General features: G+C 36.6%; 2 protein-coding genes across 5 annotated transcripts in view; one reads left to right on the top strand and one right to left on the bottom strand.

Annotated features, from left to right (window-relative positions):
• Positions 1 to 6,954, top strand: part of LOC127832217 (dol-P-Man:Man(5)GlcNAc(2)-PP-Dol alpha-1,3-mannosyltransferase-like) — a 50,582-nt gene extending 43,628 nt beyond the window's left edge. For all 3 annotated transcript variants that reach the window (XM_052357528.1, XM_052357529.1, XM_052357530.1), the window contains 3 exons: positions 502 to 564; positions 4,939 to 5,073; positions 6,062 to 6,954. In XM_052357528.1, coding sequence (XP_052213488.1) covers positions 502 to 564; positions 4,939 to 5,073; positions 6,062 to 6,227 — 364 coding nt within the window. In that variant the 3' untranslated portion in view covers positions 6,228 to 6,954. The remainder of the gene's footprint in view (positions 1 to 501; positions 565 to 4,938; positions 5,074 to 6,061) is intronic.
• A 2,536-nt stretch (positions 6,955 to 9,490) lies between these two features.
• Positions 9,491 to 20,822, bottom strand: LOC127832216 (putative ankyrin repeat protein RF_0381). Of its 2 annotated transcripts, XM_052357525.1 has the most exons (3): positions 20,554 to 20,772; positions 17,991 to 18,192; positions 9,491 to 12,062 (listed from the first exon to the last, which is right to left on the bottom strand). In XM_052357525.1, exons 1-3 carry the CDS (start codon positions 20,579 to 20,581, stop codon positions 10,955 to 10,957), a joined length of 1,338 nt encoding a protein of 445 aa, XP_052213485.1. In that variant the 5' UTR covers positions 20,582 to 20,772; the 3' UTR covers positions 9,491 to 10,954. The 2 variants fall into 2 exon arrangements, with proteins under 2 accessions (XP_052213485.1, XP_052213487.1); XM_052357527.1 differs by having other exon boundaries at positions 17,991 to 20,822.
• Positions 20,823 to 21,760: the final 938 nt, after the last annotated feature.

Raw genomic sequence — 21,760 nt, 5'->3', positions numbered from 1 at the left:
CCAATGCAGTCAATGAAGTGTATTCATCTGTACTTGGCCGCGGGAAGTTTTATTTGAATTCTATTGGACGCTAACAAAGGTCAGGCTAAGGTGAAAAGCTGGCGTATTCAGCTGACGCCGAAAAACTACAGTTATTATGCAAACATAAAATCTACACCTCACAAGTCTGTTTCTACATGTCTCTGGTGAGCACTTTTAGGCCCCATTGTAGATTATATTAGCCTAAAAGTAATCTGTACTGGCATCCTTTTGTTTAATGCTTGCCAGATATAGCTCAAACTTTCACATCTGAACGATCCATTATGTGTATCTGGTCTAGAAAGGAATTTTTCTGTGCAGAATTATTGCCCTTTGTGTATGTTTTCAACATAACCCTTTGTGTTCTTGCCACTGTAGAGTGTATAGTGGATTTGTCCAATTGTCCAAACATTCATTGTGGGGGCATCTGTATATTTGATGCATTTCAAATTCAAATGAGTATGAACTTGGTATTATTTTCAGGTATTTACCAAGCATCAACGGGTCTTTGAGTACCAAGACAGCAACTCGTTTGAAACCAGATCATATCTTTTTGTTCGAATTTTTTTCTATATCAGTTCTTTTTATTAAACCATTGATGTTAGGTCAAAATGTAACCGAACATAGAATAGACAATTTACCTGGTATACTACTTTGGTGACCTTAAACTGTGAAATTAATGTGTTGCTCGCAATGAACAGTTACAAGGTCAAGGTCACAATTCAAGTAATAAGGTCAGATGAAGAAAATAATTTGTTAAAATTGCCTGGAGCATATTTTTTCCAACATTTTGAGCATGATGCAAAAGAGTGCCTCCTGCAAGAGCCTGTTCCCGAAGTTTAAGATCAAGGACATAATTCAAGGTCAAATCTCCAATATAATTTATTCATCCTCAGCATATTGATGGGACAAATTGTTATCCATAAGAACTTCCCTAGGTTTGAGATCAAGGTCACAATTTTAGGTCAAAACTCCAGTATAGTTAATTTATCCTCAGCATTTTGATGAGACAAAGTGTCTCCCACTAGAACCAGGTCGCTAGGTTCAAAATCGAGGTCACATCCTTTATTCTCCAGATGAAGGTCACCATTTTTACAACTTTCACATAAGCAACAATTTCCATAAGCAGCAGGAGCCCTTGCTAATAGGTTAGTTTTTTGGCATGTAACAACGTATAGTAGTCTTCTGCTAAGTTTGTTTACATATTGCCCTTGCCACACTCCGAGAGTCACATGATGCTCATAAACATATATGGTTATTAACTTTTCACAAAATCTTTGATGAGTTATACACTTAATATACACTTAATATTTAGTGTGCAATATTGTTTTGCCTCTATTATGTTTATTAAATCATTGGTCAAACCTGGCCACTCCCCAGGGATAGCCTGATTTATAATAAAGACTTGTGTAGTAAATAACTTGAAAAAATCTTATTGAAAGTCCCAGATGTATAATATTTGGTGTGCAACGTAATCTAATGGTACGCTACAAAAAATTCAAATTATGCCCCTGGGGTCAAACTGGCCACACGGCAGGGGTAAGAACATTTATTTAGACTTTTACAGAACTTTTAAAAAATCTCCGATACCTCAAGGCTGAGAGATTTTTATATTTTGTGTGTAACATTATCTAGGGGTCTTCTACAAATTGTGTTCAAATCATGACCTTGGTGTCAGAAATTGTCCATGTCTCAGTAGTCACAAGATGTTTATGGACTTATATAGTACATAACTGACTAATCTTCTCATTAACTGCAAGGTTCAGCCTGACCCCTGACTCAGGGGTATAAAATTGTATGCAAAAAAAAAATCCAACAAAGTGTTATGTTTGGCATGTAGCATCACACAGTTAATGTTGTCCTCTTATGTAAGTTTTTATGCCCTCTGTAGGGTGGCATATAGCAGTTGAACTTTCAGTACGTCTGTCAGTCTGTGCGTCCGTCCGAAAACTTTAACATAACTTTTTCAATATTGAAGATAGCAACTTGAAATTTGGCATGCATGTGTATCTGATGGAGCTGCACATTTTGAGTGGTGAAATGTCAAGGTCATCTGTCAAGGTCAAAGGTAAAAAAAACAAATCCAAGGGAAGTAACAAGCTTTAAAGGAAGATAATTTATATTTATCATATGGCAGGTACATATCATTTTCACAAGGGAATTAATATTTTTTTAAGGGATATAATCAACAACAAAAATTAAATAATTCAAAGCGGGGCAGTAGGGGGCCTTGTGTTTCTGCCAAAACATCTCTTGTTTTTATTATCATGCCCCTGGCATCAAATTAGGCCCTGTTGGGTGCTTTTCAGTGAAATGTCATAAATTGAATTTATATCTGATATGTGAGACCTGCTTGTGGTTTTCTTCTATTATCATTAAAATTATACCAGTTGGTTCAAAACTGGTTCCACACCCACATGGTGAGAAATCTTGGGCTATCTTGTTTAAATTTTGTTTTAAATTTTTGTCCGAGACATATGTTGAATACTGCAAGAGGTAATTTATAATGTAAAATTATACTGTGAGAATATACATTTAAACTATCCTTGTGGTCTGATAAAAGTGATGACTCAGAAGTGATGGACTGAGGGTTTTATAGTTTTACTTTAATATAATGTATAATACTGCACTTAAATAAAATAATGTATAATACTGTACTTGAATAAAAAAAATGCTCAAACGATGCTTAACTTAAAAAAAAATACAGTAACAAAATAGTGTTATCTTTTAGCCCCTCATTTACCATGACAGTAATTTTATCTTGCATATGTGATATTTGATTGTTATCAATGGTTTAGTGTGTTTTTAAATTACCTCTCCATCATGAATTTTAATGGTTGTTACAATGTTTTTAAAAAGACCACCATAAACATCATTATTCATTAGTTAACTTTTATGTAAAGTCTTGTTTTTAAGTCATAGAAGTATTTTTATGCCCCCTGATCGATAGATCGGGGGTATATTGTTTTTGTCCTGTCTGTCATTCTGTCCAAAACTTTAACCTTGGTTAAAGTTTGATAACTTTTGCAATATTGAACATACCAACTTGATATTTACCATGCATGTATATCTCATGGAGCTGCTCATTTTGAGTGGTGAAAAGTCAAGGTCAAGGTCATCCTTCAAGGTCAAAGGTCAAATATTGTATTTGTATGCCCCCCTTCGAAGAAGAGGGGGTTTATTGTTTTGCACATGTCGGTCGGTCTGCCCGTCGGTCCGTCCATCAGATGGTTTCCGGATGATAACTCATGAACGCTTAGGCCTAGGATCATGAAACTTCATAGGTACATTGATCATGACTGGCAGATGACCCCTATTGATTTTCAGGTCACTAGGTCAAAGGTCAAGGTCACAGTGACTCGAAATAGTAAAATGGTTTCCGTATAACTCAAGAATGCTTATGCCTAGGATTATGAAACTTCATAGGAACATTGATCATGACTTGCAGATGACCCCTATTGATTTTCAGGTCACTAGGTCAAAGGTCAAGGTCACAGTGACTCGAAATTGTACAATGGTTTCCGGATGATAACTCAAGAATGCTTACGCCTAGGATCATGAAACTTCATAGGTACATTGATCATGACTGGCAGATGACCCCTATTGATTTTCAGGTCACTAGGTCAAAGGTCAAGGTCACAGTGACAAAAAACGTATTCACACAATTGCTGCCACTACAACTGACAGTCCATATGGGGGGCATTCATGTTTTACAAACAGCCCTTGTTTGTAAAGTTTTATCATAACTTTTTTAATATAGAACACAGCAACTTCATATTTGGCATGCATGTGTATCTCGTGGAGCTGCACATTTTGAGTGGTGAAAGGTCAAGGTCATCCTTCAAGGTCAAAAATTAAAAAAATTAAACTTTCATTTCTCCAATCAATCTCTTACTTACTTCTCGTGGAGCTGCACATTTTGAGTGGTGAAAGGTCAAGGTCAACCTTCAAGGTAAAAGGTCAAAATATAAAAAACTTAAATTTTCATAACTTTGTATGCCCCGGGATCGATAGATCGGGGGTATATTGTTTTTGGCCTGTCTGTCCGTCGTTCTGTCATCAAAACTTTAACTTTATAATTAAAGTTTTGGAATAACTTTTGAAATATTGAAAATAGCAACTTGATATTTGGCATGCATGTGTTTCTCATGGAGTTGCACATTTTGAGTGGTGAAAGGTCAAGGTCATCCTTCAAGGTCAAAGGTAAAAAAAAAAAAAAAAAAAAAACTTTAACCTTACATTAAAGTTTTGCAATAATTTTTTGAATATTGAACATAGCAACTAGATATTTGTCATGCATGTGTATTTCATGGAGCTGCACGTTTTGAATGGTGAAAGGTCAAGGTCATCCTTCAAGGTCAAAGGTCAAATTTATGGCTTCAAAGCGGCGCAATAGGGAGCATTGTGTTTCTGACAAACACATCTCTTGTTTAATATTGAACACAGCAACTTCATATTTGGCATGCATGTGTATCTCATGGAGCTGCACATTTTGAGTGGTGAAAGGTCGAGGTCATCCTTCATGGTCAAAGGCAAAAAAAAAGCGGCGCATTAGGGGGCATTGTGTTTCTGACAAACACATCTCTTTATATATTGTATTATTTGACAGATTTTCTATCATAAATTCACACAAAAGAATTTACAGTGGCCAATGTTTGGATAATTTTAACTGTTATATGAACTATTGTTTATTCTTTTGATTGAATAAATAAAAAAATGAAACAAATCTGAATATGATCAATTCTATTTTCTTCAAATAATTAAATATTTAATGAAACTTTATCACATTCATAAATATTGGGAGAGAAAAAGTGCTCTCACATTCATAAATATTGGGAGAGAAAAAGTGCTCACACTTGTTTGTTTGCAGCAGTTGAATTGCGTTATGCCTTGATTTCTCAATCCTTAACCATTTGTACAGATACTGTTGCCATTTTTCACATCCAACTTCATAGGCATGTGTTTTAGCCGCTCTCTACACTACCAGTTCTATGTCTGGTACTTCCACACCCTCCATTACCTGCTCTGGTCTACCAGCATACATCAGGTTGGCAAGTAAGTAATTGCCTGTTTTGTTGTAAATTGTAGCTAATATTATCAGTATGTTTACATTTAAACATAAAACGTTCAATAAAATATTAGCTATCTATATCTTTGTTGTACATGATTCCACTGACATGAGTGTGTCTATAACAGAGTTCTGATATTACAAGTTAGCTATCTATATCTTTGTTGTACATGATTCCACTGACATGAGTGTGTCTATAACAGAGTTCTGATATTACAAGTTAGCTATCTATATCTTTGTTGTACATGATTCCACTGACATGAGTGTGTCTATAACAGAGTTCTGATATTACAAGTTAGCTATCTATATCTTTGTTGTACATGATTCCACTGACATGAGTGTGTCTATTACAGAGTTCTGATATTACAAGTTAGCTATCTATATCTTTGTTGTACATGATTCCACTGACATGAGTGTGTCTATTACAGAGTTCTGATATTACAAGTTAGCTATCTATATCTTTGTTGTACATGATTCCACTGACATGAGTGTGTCTATAACAGAGTTCTGATATTACAAGTTAGCTATCTATATCTTTGTTGTACATGATTCCACTGACATGAGTGTGTCTATTACATAGTTCTGATATTACAAGTTAGCTATCTATATCTTTGTTGTACATGATTCCACTGACATGAGTGTGTCTATTACAGAGTTCTGATATTACAAGTTAGCTATCTATATCTTTGTTGTACATGATTCCACTGACATGAGTGTGTCTATTACAGAGTTCTGATATTACAAGTTAGCTATCTATATCTTTGTTGTACATGATTCCACTGACATGAGTGTGTTTATTACAGAGTTCTGATATTACAAGTTAGCTGTCTATAAGCTGTCTATATCTTTGTTGTACATGATTCCACTGACATGAGTGTGTCTATTACAGAGTTGTGATATTACAAGTTAGCTTTCTATAAGCTGTCTATATCTTTGTTGTACATGATTTCACTGACATGAGTGTGTCTATTACAGAGTGCTGATACTAGGCCTGGTGGAGCTATGCTGGAACACCTACCCCTCAACTGGTCTTAGCAGCCTTGTGCTGCATGCCTGCCACCTCACTGTGCTCACAGGCCTCTGGCTATCACCACAACACATGGCCACAAGGAAAACAACAGCAGCACAAAAGATGGACTGAGAGTGAAACTGGGAAGCGTTTGCGACATGAAAATATAAACTAGGAAGCATTTATTGCATGAACATATAGACTAAGGAGAATTAGTTGCATGATTATATAAACTATGAAGAATTGAATGCATGTAAATATAAGTAATTAGTTATGGAGCATTGGTGATTTGGTAAGTCTGAACTATGGACCATTTATGGCCTTTTATTATGCCCTCAGTAGGGTGGCATATAGCAGTTGAACTGTCCATCAGTCCATCTGTAAGTCTGTGCGTCCGTCCGAAAACTTTAACATTGGCCATAACTTTTGTAATATTGAAGATAGAAACTTGATATTTGGCATGCACGTGTATCTCATGAAGCTGCACATTTTGAGTGGTGAAAGGTCAAGGTCATCCTTGAAGGTCAAAAGTCAAAAAATACAATCCAAGGGAACTAATAAGCATTTAAAAGGGAGATAATTTCTAAACCTGCCAAATGATATTTTGAAATTTTATTTCAAAGCGCAACAAGGGGCATTGTGTTTCTGACAAACACATCTCTTGTTTATACTGATACATGCTTCATTACCAAGCAGCTAAAAAAATAAGAAAAAAAATAAAGCAAATGCCTTTATATATTCACTTGCTAGATGATTCATGTATTTATAATGATTCATGGACCCATAGAGTCATGTAACAGACAGGTCACTGCTCACTAGTCTGATTGAAAGGAATAAAACATGTCACTGCAAACTGTTATATGGTGTGGTATATTTATTATCAAGCCAAGCAACATGTCATGGGGAGCTTTTTGGAAACTGCCATGTCTGTCGTCTGTCAGTCAATGTCAACTACTTTTGCTTTCACAGTGATGATCGTTGGGTGACTCAAAACATCTGAAAACACAAGGGTAAGGGGTTTCATATTTGAAGTGTAATATTACATCATGTATTAGTCTAAACAAAGTTTGTTAAAAAGGCATCCTTGGGGTCAAAACTGGCCTCACGACCGGGGTGAAAAGATAAATATAGAGTTATTTAACAAATCTTGAAAACTACAAGTGTGAGGGTTTTTAGCTCAGCTGTTTTCGGAGAAAACCCGAAGTATTGTCATAGCCTGCTCGTCGTCCGCCGGCGTTGTGCTAAAACCTTTACATTGGCTCTAAAATCAAAGTGCTTCCACCTACAACTTTGAAACTTCATATGAGGATGCACCTTGATGATTTCTACATGCCACACCCATTTTGGGGTCACTAGGTCAAAGGTCAAGGTCACTGTGACCTCTAAAAAAAATAATTGGGACAAGCTTTCATTTATTAAAAAATGCACCCGCAGCCGAGCGTTGGCACCTGTTATGCGGTGCTCTTGTTTATATTTAATGTAACATTGTATGGTTGTCCTCTTTACAGTTTGTTCTAGTATAAAAAATCTTGGAAACCACAATGGTCAGTGGTTTGATATTTGGTGGTTTACATGAGCTAGTGGTCTTCTACCAAGGTTGTTCAAATCGTGCCGCTGTGGTTTAAACTGGCAAAGCCCCTGGGAAGACTTGTTTTCCTGATTAATATAGAAAAACTCTTCTCTATGTCCAGGGGTTTGTTTATTTGGCGTGTAATGTCTTATAGTAGTCCTCTGGTAAGTTTTTTAATCTATGCGGTCCAGATATTATGAGAAAAAGTATTCTGAGTAAGTTTCATTAAGATTGGAAAAAAATGTGACTTCTAGAGTCCTCATAAGCTTTTTCTTAAACGTCCAAGTGACATTTTTGACCATACATGACCCACTTTCGAACTCATCATTGTGACATATTGTTTGACTAAGTTTCATGAAAATTGGGGAAATATTGGGCTTCTAGTGTTCACAAGGTAAATGTTGAGGACATACCATTCACAACGCACGATGTACAAAAGGCGATCAAAAGAAGTTCACTTGAGCGAATTGTGATGAAGTGAGCTTAAAGTTTTTTTGTGGTGCTTTTTTAGGTTGATTTCATGACAGACTTCACAAGTTGAACAATGAAAATTCATAGACAATTATGAAATGATGCATACTGAAGTGTTTACTGTTACTGTATAAGGTTTGAAGTTTTTAATTAAGTAGTTCTATACATTTTCAATAATACTTTACCTTGATTTTACTATAAACATCTTGAAATATCCATAAGATCAGTTATAAGAAAAAATGTGTTGTATTTTAGTTACACCATTTGTCTCGTTAATTTGAATAAGTATGACCACTACCACATGATCAACTGATTTATTATTCAAATTTCATTTATTGTGATGATAATTCATTACTGTTGTTAAAATAAATCGTTTATTTAATAGAATAACAGAACCATGATAACCCTTTATAGCTTATCTGAGCTAAAATAAAATGGTTGACAATTTGATACAGATATCTAGATTCCCATGTCTTGACTCAGATTCATAAATGGACTTCATATTGTCAAAATAATCTGACCAAGTTACATAAATACTGAGTCATAAATGTGGCATCTAAATTAGTAACTTCTTTTTCAAGATTTGACCTGATGACCTAGTTTTTTTACACATTTGACCTAGATGCAAACTTGCCCTAGATATTGTAAAAATAAACATTATGACCAAATTTATAAATCTTGTCACAAGAGTGGTACTTTTTTCCATACCTATCACCTCTTTACCTAGTTTATAAAGGCATGTGGCATCATAGAGCTACATGTAGAGCTCCATAGAAACAGCCTAGATATTGTCAAAATAAACATTCTGACCAAGTTTCATCATGAATGAGTCGAAATGTGGCCTCCAGAGTGGTTACATGGTTTTTCTAACATTTGTTTTTAAACACATTTGTCAAGAATCAAACCAGGCCCATTTATCATTCAGGTAAACATTCTGATTGATTAATAATTGTGGCGTATAGAGAAGTAACGAGGTGTTTAGATTTTACCAAGAGTCCTAGTTTTTGGACGCACATGACCATGATTTGAAGTCAGCCTAGCAAAATATCTTATAAATGTTCATCAAGATTGAGCCAAAAATGTGGCCCCTTAAGTTGTAACAAGATTTGATCAAGTATTTAACAAGATTTAAACAAGTATCCCGAATTTGAAATAGGTGTATATATTTTTCAAATAAACATGTTGACCTATTTTCACAAGATTGAGTCATAAATGTGGCTTTTAGAGTACCTAACTTTGCACTTTTAACTGAAACCGGACAAAGAATTATCACAACAGCTAACCTTGATCACTTTGTGCTCAGGTGAGCTAAAAACACATAATCTTCTAAATTATTCTTTTAACAAACTGATGATCAGATTCAATATTTTTAAATACAATTTTCATTGAATTTCATAATAATTTAAAAAGAAAGTTCCTTGGGTGACCACCTATAAAATTCCTAAAAACATATGTTCATTTATTACACACATGACCATCTGGGACAGGCATTTTTCCTTTTATGGCTAAACAGAAAATTTTATAAAATCCTCTATACCTATTCCTGTACTTATTTTAATTATATTTGGTAAAACAAATATTGCAATTGGAGACGTGTGTTATTTCCTCTTTCAATTTCTTAAAATAAGATTTAATGAGCTCAACTGAGCTTGATTTGCTCAAGGTTAATTATTGTTCAGATGGCTGTCCCTTGGCCGTTGTCATCATCATGTGTTGTCCGTCGTAAATAATGTGCCTCGAATGATATCTCCTTAAATACTTAGTAGATTTTCACCAGACCACAAACAAATGATTCTTAAGTGACCCTCTTTCAAAGTTATTCTAATCCTTCCGAACTCAGCAAATATTGGTCATCAGAGTTAAGAATCAATTTATTTAAAATACGATAACTTCAAGGCTAAACTGTTCAATGTTTAGCATATAACTACATATAATGGTCCTCTACAAATATTGTCCCATTTCTCTCCTGTCAATACTTGCCATGCCCCTCGGACAGATAATTTGAATAGGCCTAAATATCAAAATAACTGTTCAAACATGTTGTGATTTATTTGGCATATAACATCCTTAATAATAGTGGACTTTACCCAATTTGTTTAAGTCATACCACCGAGGTCAAAAATTGCCTCGCCCAATTGTCACATATCTGAGATTAATTCACGCATACAATGTCTTATGCAATTCAAAGACCCTTAGGTGTAATATTTTATATGTAACATTGATTATTGGCCAAGTTTGCTCAAATCAGGCCCCATAGTCAAAATAAGCTATGCCTTGGAATGGTTCAAATGCATGTCAATAATTGTAATTTCTGCATTTTAATAATATTTTAACAAGCTAAATAACTTTAAAATCCTTTCTAAAAACAGAACTTAGTCTAACAAAGTTCATTACGTCCGGGCAGAGATATGACTGGAACCAGCATGTCTAGATAAAATCCCTGCCTTCATAAGCAACCATGTGATGATAGCCTAGCGACGCAGTACAATAATTTATCATTTTTACTTTTTTTAATTAAGGTAATTTATGTTTGATCATGAACCTGAACTTCTACACTATTTTCAAAATATAAAACAAACTGAGACTACTTTTCATAATATAATACTTAAACCAACAAAATAAAATCCTACCAAATATGGTAGGATTTTCTTGTGATGGCAGATTGTATGTGAGAGCAAGGAATGACAACTATGCCTGTAGATTGGGTTCATAATGGGCTCTTATGTTTAAAAAACAACAACAGACATATATGCACAAATTGACAAACAGATAAACACTAAAAATGTACCTGATAAAAAGATAAAAACGATTAATACGTTCACATATCATCAATATCATTTAAGCACAGGTAATTAATAAGAGACACTGGAAGTCCAATATTCAATCGTTCAAATTTGTCCATACCCACGGTCAAGGCCGAGCGGATAGTGTATCTGCAAGCCTGTTTTAAAGACATGGGATTGCAGACAAGATCATGCATTACTTTACCAAGAGGCTCATAAGCTGTGCTTATGAAATGTGTCACTTCAGGCTCTTGAGCTAGTCTGTGATACCTTATTCCAGCCAAACAAAGCATTTTTACAGTGTTTGTTTGTAGCTTTGCTAAAGCCAGATATAAAGGAAGCAATGTCGAATCAGAACCAACTAGATTATGGTTGAAGTAAAATGGTGTCAATGCAGAACTAGAGCCAACTCTTTGAGTTGCTCTAAAGCTACAGTTCATTTTAAGAAGATGCTTTATTGCAACCTGATTGTGGGTCCTGATTGCATACATCAGGGGAGTGTTATTAAAAACATCTCCAGAATTGATATCAAGGCCCGCACAAGTGAGAAGTTTAATACATTTCAATGTATCAGAAGGTGTTGCCCTTTCTCCTTTCCAAAACGCTGTGCTACTGTCACATACCACATGCAAAGCAGTCATCCCTTTAACAAAATCTTTACTTTCAATATGACATCCGACATCTATTAATATCTGCATAGCTTGCCAATCCCGAAGCCTTGCTGTCCAGAGCAAAGGGCTAAACCCTCCGCAGTCCTGAATATTAAGGTCAATTCCGTTCTGTCTCGCAAGAATGATTAAACATTCTCTTTTCATGTTTTCCACAGCAACGTGTAAAGCAGTTGAGCCATTGGCACTCTGGTGATTTATATTAACACCATAGTCAATTAACTTAAGAAGTATTTCCTTGTGACCATATCGGGTTGCATGCATAATACCATTTTCAGAAAACGAAAAATCAGATAAATTAACATCTACTCCATGTTTAATCAGTACATCCAGCAGCGGGATATTGTTGAGCAATATCACTTTTAAGAATGCCAAAGAAAGTTGATCATTCTCTTCTAGATAGTTTTTAAAGTCTTCATTTTTGAGCAGCTTGTCAACTGAGTTGAAGTCTCCATTTTCAATACAAGTGAAAAATCTGAAATTAGACGAGTAAACACAAATGAACTATGAGTATGTTGTAATCTGAACACTCAGGGCCAGAGATATAATGGTCATGAAATGGACCACCGGGTTATGAACTTGCACAGTAACACAGTTAAAAGTAATGCATGAACAAGGCCTGTTTATCAGCTTTTTGACGATGCTGGAACTGCGCCGTCTAAGGTTTGATAACCAGTAAAAAAATTCTTCACAATGGGAACCTATGTAAAAGACCGAGCCAGTCCGATTGAGATAACTCGATTTTTCAGTTACTTCCCTTGGCATTCGCCACTGCGTAGGATATTGCTCGTTGATTTTCATTGATAACATTCTCCTAGTAGAGTTGTCGCTCATGTTGATAAAGGTAAATATTACTAGAACAGCATATCCTGAGGAAACAGATTCAATAAGTGTATCAGAACGTTAATTTAAAATTAGTAATTTTACATCCATTTTATTTTTATGGACCAACGAAACAACTATATATTTTCTCTATTTTGTTTGATATTTGTTCTCGATTTAGTAAATAAATTGCGAATAAAACATGTAATATGAACTTTTTACGTGATCACAAAACTAAAGAATGCGAACAATTTCGAACCTGCAAATTGTAAACGCTGCACTGCTATGATATATATAGATAGAACAACATTTTTTGTGCAATTGTCCGTCCCGCTAGCGCAGTGGTAAGGACGTTAGCTTTTTCACCTTTACGACACCGGTTCGATTCCCGCTCCCGGCGCAATGTTATATTTTGTGTGTTTTGTGGTCACCATTCCGGACAGGTGTTTTTTTCCGGATAATCTCATCCCCCCCCCCCCCCCCCCCCGGCAGCATTTGACCATATAAAAAAATTAAAAAGTATTTTAGTACAAAACAAATAGCTGGAAATTGCAGCTATCATTCAAAATTCGTCCCAACTGTCGGCAATCTAATCTTATTAGGTAGGAGTGCTGGACACACTCCGGGTCCCAACATTATGCAGCCTCAGCGCGGAGGTAACTCATTACCTTGGAAAACACAAATACACAGACTGGGTGCAGCCTAGGCGCGTATAGACTCAAACAAGGCAACAAACTCAAGTGCGGGCACAATCATTTAAAGTTTACATATTGAATACGATATTCTAACAGAAATTACACAACCACCTAAGTGTACATACCATGTTTGATATTTCGTTCGATTGTTAGATTTCAGCATATACATGTATAAGATCATTTCGCTATTAGTTAACTTATCCATATGTTCGTGGGCGAACTCGGATAGTCAAGTGCTCATACGATTGAGCTCACATGGTCCGGCTATGTGCTCATACCTACTTTCGAGAATCATCATGAAGGTATTGCCATACTTAATGAACAAGAATGTGACCCGCCTCCCAGTTTCGCTCAATGGGTCAAGTTACCTACGGGTACTACTTCCCCGTACCCCTAAACTTTTTTTCGTACCAAAAATGTTTTGTACGCAAAAAAATTTCGTACAAATTTTTTTTCGTACCCAAATTTTTTATCGTACCCAAATGTTCGTATCAACATACACAATTGTGGTGATATAGATAGACTTAAATTGATGTTTTATATCCATCCTCTTCAAAAGCATCGTCACACCAGTTCTGTCAGTACTTTGATTTATAACAAGTGACAAGATATTCACCTGTCGACTGAAGCGGTCAGCCTACCCTGTATTAGTCGATGGTCGTTATATCACAAGAGCAACATCTAGGTCCTTAAGCGGTCACCTGATTTTGTGATAAATAATTATGCCCCCCTTCGAAGAAGAGGGGGTATATTGTTCTGCTCATGTCGGTCTGTCCGTATGTCCGTCCACCAGATGGTTTCCAGATGATAACTCAAGAACGCTTAGGCCAAGGATCATGAAACTTCATAGGTACATTGATCATGACTCACAGATGACCCCTATTGATTTTCAGATCACTAGGTCAAAGGTCAAGGTCATGGTGACCTGAAATAGTAATATGGTGTCCGGATGATAACTCAAGAACACTTAGGCCTAGGATCATGAAACATCATAGGTACATTGATCATGACTCGCAGATGACCCCTATTGATTTTGAGGTCACTAGGTCAAAAGTCAAGGTCACGGTGACCCGAAATAGTAAAATGGTTTCCGGATGATAACTCAAGAATGCTTATGCCTAGGATCATGAAACTTCATAGGTAGATTGATCATGACTTGCAGATGACCCCTATTGATTTTCAGGTCACTAGATCAAAGGTCAAGGTCACGGTGATCCAAAATAGTAAAGTGGTTTCTGGATGATAACTCAAGAACACTTATGCCTAGGATCATAAAACTTCATAGGTGCATTGATCATGACTCGCAGATGACCCCTATTGATTTTCAGGTCACTAGGTCAAAGGTCAAGGTCACGGTGACCCGAAATAGTAAAATGGTTTCCGGATGATAACTCAAAAACGCTTATGCTTAAGGATCATGAAACTTCATAGGTACATTAATCATGACTTGCAGATGACCCCTAGTGATTTTCAGGTCACTGGGTCAAAGGTCAAGGTCATTTGAAAAAAAGTTATGAGCTATTGTCATCACCTTGGCGTTGGCGTCTGGTTAAGTTTTGTGTTAAGGTCCACTTTTCTCATAAAGTATCAAAGCTATTGCATTCAAACTCGGTACACTTACTTACTATCATGAGGGGACTGGGCAGGCAAAGTTAGATAACTGGAGTGCATTTTGACAGAATTATGTGCCCTTTTTATACTTAGAAAATTGAAAATTTGGTTAAGAAAAAAGTATACTCTTTGTGATTGGGAATATAGCCGAATTTCGGCTATAAAATCGGGCTAAAACAAAACCCTGCCTAGGATCATGAAACTTCATAGGTACATTGATCATGACTGGCAGATGACCCCTATTGATTTTCAGGTCACTAGGTCAAAGGAAAAGGTCACAGTGACACAAAACAGTAAAATGGTTTCCGGGTGATAACTCAAGAATTCTTAGGCCTAGGATCATGAAACTTCATAGGTACATTTATCATGATTTGCAGATGACCCCTATTGATTTTCAGGTCACTAGGTCAAAGTCACAGTGACAAAAAACGTATTCACACAATGGCTGCCACTACAACTGACAGCCCATATGGGGGGCATACAACTGACAGCCCATATGGGGGGCATGCATGTTTTACAAACAGCCCTTGTTTTTAAAAACTTGACCTGGAGGCTGGATGCCTAGAAGATTCTTAAAAGATTAACAATATGACCCAGTTTTGTTATCCATGCTAATGCCCTACAGACTTTGGTTAAAAAAATTGTCCAAGCACACTGCTTTACATAAATACCCTGCTTTGAATATCTATTTAATCAAGCTTTTACAGAAATTTAACAGATATTTAACTTTGCAGTTTGGGAACAGGTGCTTTGAAGAAAAATCTAAATCTTAAAAATATATTTTGTGTAAATGTATAATTCTAGTTTTTAACCAGGGCTTACTCTGCCATTCGCCAGATTAGCCAGTGGCTACACATTAGTAAAGTTGGCAACACAAAAATCTATTTGGCTACAAGGTTTCCTACATTATCACCTGTAAAATACCCAAAATATAAGAATTAAGACATAAAAAAGGTAAATTTGGCTACAGAAAATTTTGAGCCAGAGGGAGCCCTGTTAACTATGAATATCAGTGATATTTACATTGCAAATGTTAAATGCCACTTAGTTTACTTTTTCCTAAACTAGTACATGAGCTACATTCCGATTGATTGAGGCAGTCTGAAATGACGGTCTTGGTTTGTTAATATATTGTCTGTTTTCAATGCAGAGTCTTACCCATATTCAAACATGGCCTAGATATTGTCAAGATCAACATTCAGATCAAATTTCATCAAGATTAAGTCAGAAATGTTTTTTTAAGATTTGACCTTGTGACCTAATTTTAGAAGCATGTGACCCTGTTTTAAACTCAGTCTTGATATTGTCAAGATAAATATTCTGTCAACGTTTAATTAACGATGAATTATTAATGAGATTGGCATTAATGTAGAACGGTTACTGTTACTAACAGGTTATTTCAAAGATTTGACCCAGTGATCTAGATAAATAATACAAAATAATTTATAAAAAATTTACTGATACATCCTGGGTTTGTCATCTACAAGCAAATGTAAACAAAATATTTTTTGAAAGGGGCATGCGTATGTACAAGGGTCGTATATGGGGTCATTAAAGGGAGGTAATCTTCCACTGTACAGAAGTATTTACCGGACATTTTTAAAAATTGAGTATTTAAAAAGAAATGAGTTTAAATGAAATTTTTCTTAATGTAGCCGGGTTGTGTATAGAGAACACAAGTGGGTTGTCTTATATATTCTTTATTTTATAGATGTCTATAATATTGAAAATGATGGCCTGAAAAATAATACAAAAACAATTATGAATAACTAATTCAAATTGCAATAATTAAACATTGCAATGAAATACATAATAATCAAATACATTTATTTTACAATAAGCAATACAATACAATACAATGTAATTATATTAACAATAAAAGTAAACTCACCAGCGACCTGAGGACTTAAGTTTTAAAATAAATATATGCTGACAAATGGAAAATGCCAACATCTATCTCTTACGAGACTTTATGATGGAATGATCATAAACTAGAGTATAAAACCATTGAAACTCTATAGTTAAAACATCTCACATAAAAACATGCAGTGTTAGTAAATCATTCACTCACCAATTAGCATCCACACTAATACTCGCTCACATTCTTGCATGGGTTAGTAATATTAAAGGATTAGTGTCAGAGTGAATACCCTGTTACATTAACATTAACATTAAAATTACGTAAATACATTAATTTGATGGTGCAATATGTCATCTTCTGCTTGTGTTCAATAGACTTATAACTTGTTTTCCAATATCAGTGCAACACAGATCTATAAATAAACATGTTTGTTTATAGATCTTTGATCAAACAAAATTTTCCTTTTTCAAGGGAGAAAATCCAAACAGTGGATTTATAGTGTTAAATGGGATTTTTTTCTATTTCTTTGAAATGTTTACAAGGTACATTTTGCAAGCAATTCAGATATATGTAATCATCAAATTGTATCGAGTTTCAGAAACACAATGCCCCCTATTGCACCGCTTTGAAATAAACAATTTTTTTTTATTTTTTTTACCTTTGACCTTGAAGTATGACCTTGAGTGACCTTGAACTTCCACCACTCAAAATGTGCAGCTTCATGAGATACACATGCATGCCAAATATCAAGTTGCTATTGCAAAAGTTATGGCCAACGTTAAGTTTTTTTTTCGGACAAACTGACAGACTGACATACTGACGGACAGTTCAAATGATATATGCCACCCTACCGTGGGCATAAAAACTATAATTAAAATCATGTGTGCATTTTAAACACATTAGATTCTGGTAAAGTAAGTAATTGTTAGACAAATAATTGAGACCTGCTCTATTGCAGTAGATGAACGAAAATAACAAGCATACAGGTCGGGTTTCTGTAAGGGATTTCTTCTGAGCATGCGTGTCCTATTAATATCAACTGCGAGAAGGTCACATTACATTTGGACGAAATTTGTAAACATCGCAATTGTCTATTTATAACACTAGCATTTAAACCAATTGCTGCTGTCAACTTCAATTAAACAAGCGTCTGTAAATATGTGACAAAGAAAATCGTGATTAAGCGTTACAATACACGAAATAAATAAAACGTCCGGTAAATACTGCTGTCCGACAAATACTCGCTAACCAGTAACTTTCTCAAGTTACTGAGTATGTTTACTTTAGTTGAAATTATCCGGTGAACGCGTTTGCGATTACCGTTACAATGTGTACAATAACGTAAATTGAAGCCAGACATGTCGCTGAAGCTTTTATGAAATAAGAAAAAATCAATTACTTTTAAGAAACTTACCTTGTTTTGGTAACGTTATCTTGAAACTTTAACATTCTGCTATCAGTATCAATAAAAAAAATACTGTTGTTGTTGTTGTTGTTGTTACAATCGAATTTCGGCTTCGTTGTCGCATATCTATAATATTGACAGTCAACGTAAACCATCAATCGAGGACCAAGATCTTCTTCTTCTTCCATGTGATGTACAAATCTCACTCGATCTGGAGCATAATCGTACATTTTTTATTTACAAGGTGATTGTGAGAGTGCAGTTAAAAAATAAAACCTTTAATATTTATAATAATTTACAGTCAGGAAGGCTCAATGTTTGAATTGGAGGCCTGCCAGTCCTTCCCTGAATGACTCTGGCGTCTGTAGAACTGTGAGCTGCTTTGGTAGTTGGTTCCACAATCGAGCTCCGGAGATGAAGAAGGAGTGACGGTATGTGTCTGTCCTGCAGTACTGTATCCAGTACCGGACCACTGCACCATCCATGTCTTCTAGTCCATGTGCTCGTGTAGATGTGATCGATCGCCGGAGGGGATCGGTTGCTGGAATGTCGAGAAGACCATAGGTGATCCGATACATAATCAGGAGTTTTGAGTGCTGGCGGCGGAGTTCTAGGGTAGGTAGCCCAAGATCTGCGATCATCTGGCTAGTGCTGCTTGTGGTCCTGTAATTGCCTGTGATGAATCGCGCTGCTCTTCGCTGCACCGCCTCTAACTGTTGGATACATGTCTGTGTGTGAGGGTCCCAAGCTGCTGATGCGTAGTCGAGGACAGGTCTGACAAGTGACTTATAGCACTGCAGCTTTATGTCTTTAGGGCAGCTTGAGATGTTTCTGCGGAGGAAGGCGAGGGAGTTATTGGTAGACTTAGTGCAGCTGTCCACGTGTGGTTTCCAGAAAAGATCGGTGGCAAGTGTCACACCTAGGTTCTTTCCTGTCTTGGCTAAGGCTAGTTGGTGCCCGTGGATGTTGTAGTCTGCTTGTATGGGGGTTCGCTTTCTTGTTATCCTCAGTACCTCACATTTGTCTGGGTTGAAGGACATCTCCCAAGTTGTTTCCCACTCTTGGAGGGCATTGAGGTCATCCTGTAGTATCTGTGCATCATCTGGAGACTTGATCTTTCTGTACAGGAGACTGTCATCCGCGAAGAGCCTTGTTGTGGATTTTTGGAGGGCATGTCATTGATGTACACCAGGAAGAGCAAGGGTCCTCTCAATGAGCCTTGAGGGACACCCGATGTCACTGGTGCTGGGTTTGACTGTACACCCTCAACCTGAACCTGTTGACTTCGGTTTGATAGGAAGCTTCTGATCCAGGTGATTATGTTTCCATTGATGTTGTAGTGGTTCAGTTTCACAGCAAGGTGTTCGTGTGGGACCTTGTCGAACGCCTTACTAAAGTCGAGTAAGATGGCGTCTATCTGCTCACCGTTATCAAGTGCTGACCTTTTCCTGTAAGGTCAGAAGTAGCTGCGTCTCACATGACCGGCGCTTTCTGAATCCATGCTGTGAGTCTGACAATATGTTCAGGTCTTCCATATGCTGCATTATCTGGCTGTGAATGATATGCTCTATGACTTTACAGCAGACAGAGGCGAGGGAGATAGGCCTGTAGTTGGCAGGGATGCTTTTGTCGCCCTTCTTGAATATGGGCGCCACCAATGCCTGCTTCCAGTCATCAGGCACAGGTGTGTGACACTGAGGCCTGAAAGATGAGGGTCAATAGGTGATAGTTCGCTTGCAAATTCTTGTAGGAACCTTGTAGGGATGACATTCCTATGTTGAAGGTTGCCATTGATGGGTATGGTGTTCCGCTTATCTTTGGAATGTTACTTGGGTCCTCTTCTGTGAATACACTTGTAAACTGCTCATTCAAGATTGCAGCCTTAGACATAGGGTCGTTATGCAGGAGACCTTCATGTTTAAGGGGGGGGGGGGTGGCAATACCACTGCTGTCACATCTTCTTGTTTTGATGAAAGAATACAGCTTCTTAGGGTTGCGATCTGCAGATGCAGTATCGCTGATGTATGTGTTGTATGCCCGTCTGCACTCGTATTGGACTGTCTTTTGCAGCTGTTTATATCGGGTGAGGTCTTCTGGTTTCCCTGTATGTTTGGATCTCCTGAGGGCCCTCTTCTTTTGTTTTGATAGGCGCTTGATCTTTCGATTCACCCAGGGTTGGTTGTAACGTTGTGTTGCACATTTTGATGGAACATGTTGTATTATGGTGTTAATACAGAACTGCTTAAATTCTTTCCAAAGAGTGTTGATGTCTGTATCCGAGTTATGGCCCCAACTCGGTCATGTGAAGAGTGCTGTTCAATAGATTTTATGATTGTTTTGCTAAATACGTCTTTATACACTATTTAGTCAAAATAGTCGCATTATAATTAATTAATATATATTATTATAAGCATAAGTAACAGGAATATTTATAAATAATACTTTTACATATATGGTGAAAGTTCATGCGGCCTCGAACCTGCCACCCACGTGTTGCGATGCCAGTGCGTTACCACTAGACCACGAAATCATATTATAACACAAGGATAGCCACAAGCATATTTAAACTTACCGTGAACCTGGCCTTCACACCTTATCATTCCTTACAAAAGGTTCTTTGGTATGCAAATCTAAAAGCTGAATGATCAGTATTTATAGTAACAGACACAATAACATTCTGTAATTAGAACTTTTATAAGTAAAATTACAAAATGAAGAAGGTAAGTTAAACACGACTGTCATGTGAATACATATTTAACGTACATTTTAATCCAGAAACCATAATTATGGCGAGATAGTAAATTTGCCGTGCTACCTTAATTTAATTCTACATTTATTTTTAGAAACCGAAACATAATCGAAGAATATAGCACCTTACTATAAGATAAGGCTATCACACATTACTTGTGCGCAACATAAAGCGCAGTCCGCTATCGCCGATCTTTCAATTCTGTCTAGTAGACGGAGTTATCCGGGCCCACCATCATCGGGTACTGGTCGTGGTAGCCCGATGTCTTACATATTCTTCTCTTTTCATACCACTATCACTCCTACTTGTACTCGCTCTTTCTTCAATACACCGTATTAACGTATTGTGTTTCTTATCTATACTCGTCTTATACTCTCTTCCGTCTCTACACTGACTCTTACTATTATCGTTTATGTACTTGTTTTTTCACTCTCCTGTATTCGCTCTATACTGCCACCTTACGCGCACTCTTCGTGCTCTCACTGGCTATTAGTCGTCTTTAATCTCACTGTTTTTAAGTTTATCTCTGACTCTGTCTTGCCTCTACCCCCCCCCCCCCCCCCCCCGAAGTATTTACTCTCCCTCTTCTCTCGCTCTATCTGTCCTGCAACTCCCTTCTCTCACTTCTCTCTCTCTCTCTGTCTCTCACACACACTCTATCCTTTTTTACTACCATTGCCTGGCTGACAATGATTCATTTTGCCGTTATTTGAAGTAAACCGGACTCTTTTTAATTGTGTTCCCCACGCTTTGCACGAGGATCGGGGACGTTGAAGATTCAGCATATTTTCTAAATGAACAAAGGCTTAAGGCGAACCATTACATTATATTTGCTTAATGAACTAAGGCTGAAAACGAACCATTCCATTTAGCAGTTGATATTGTGTTTACTCAATTTTGCATGTAGTGCGTAATATGTCTATTTCCAACGATTTAATAAAACTAACACCCTGCTTAAAAGGAGCTATCTATAAAATTAAATTAACAAAGGCTTAAGACGAAACATTCCATTTTAAAGTTGAGATTGTGT

The sequence above is a fragment of the Dreissena polymorpha genome, chromosome 5, assembly GCF_020536995.1.
Source record: "Dreissena polymorpha isolate Duluth1 chromosome 5, UMN_Dpol_1.0, whole genome shotgun sequence".
Lineage (NCBI taxonomy): Eukaryota > Metazoa > Mollusca > Bivalvia > Myida > Dreissenidae > Dreissena > Dreissena polymorpha.
Note: the sequence above shows the minus strand (reverse complement) of the source record. Positions and strands in the feature narration are given on the sequence as shown.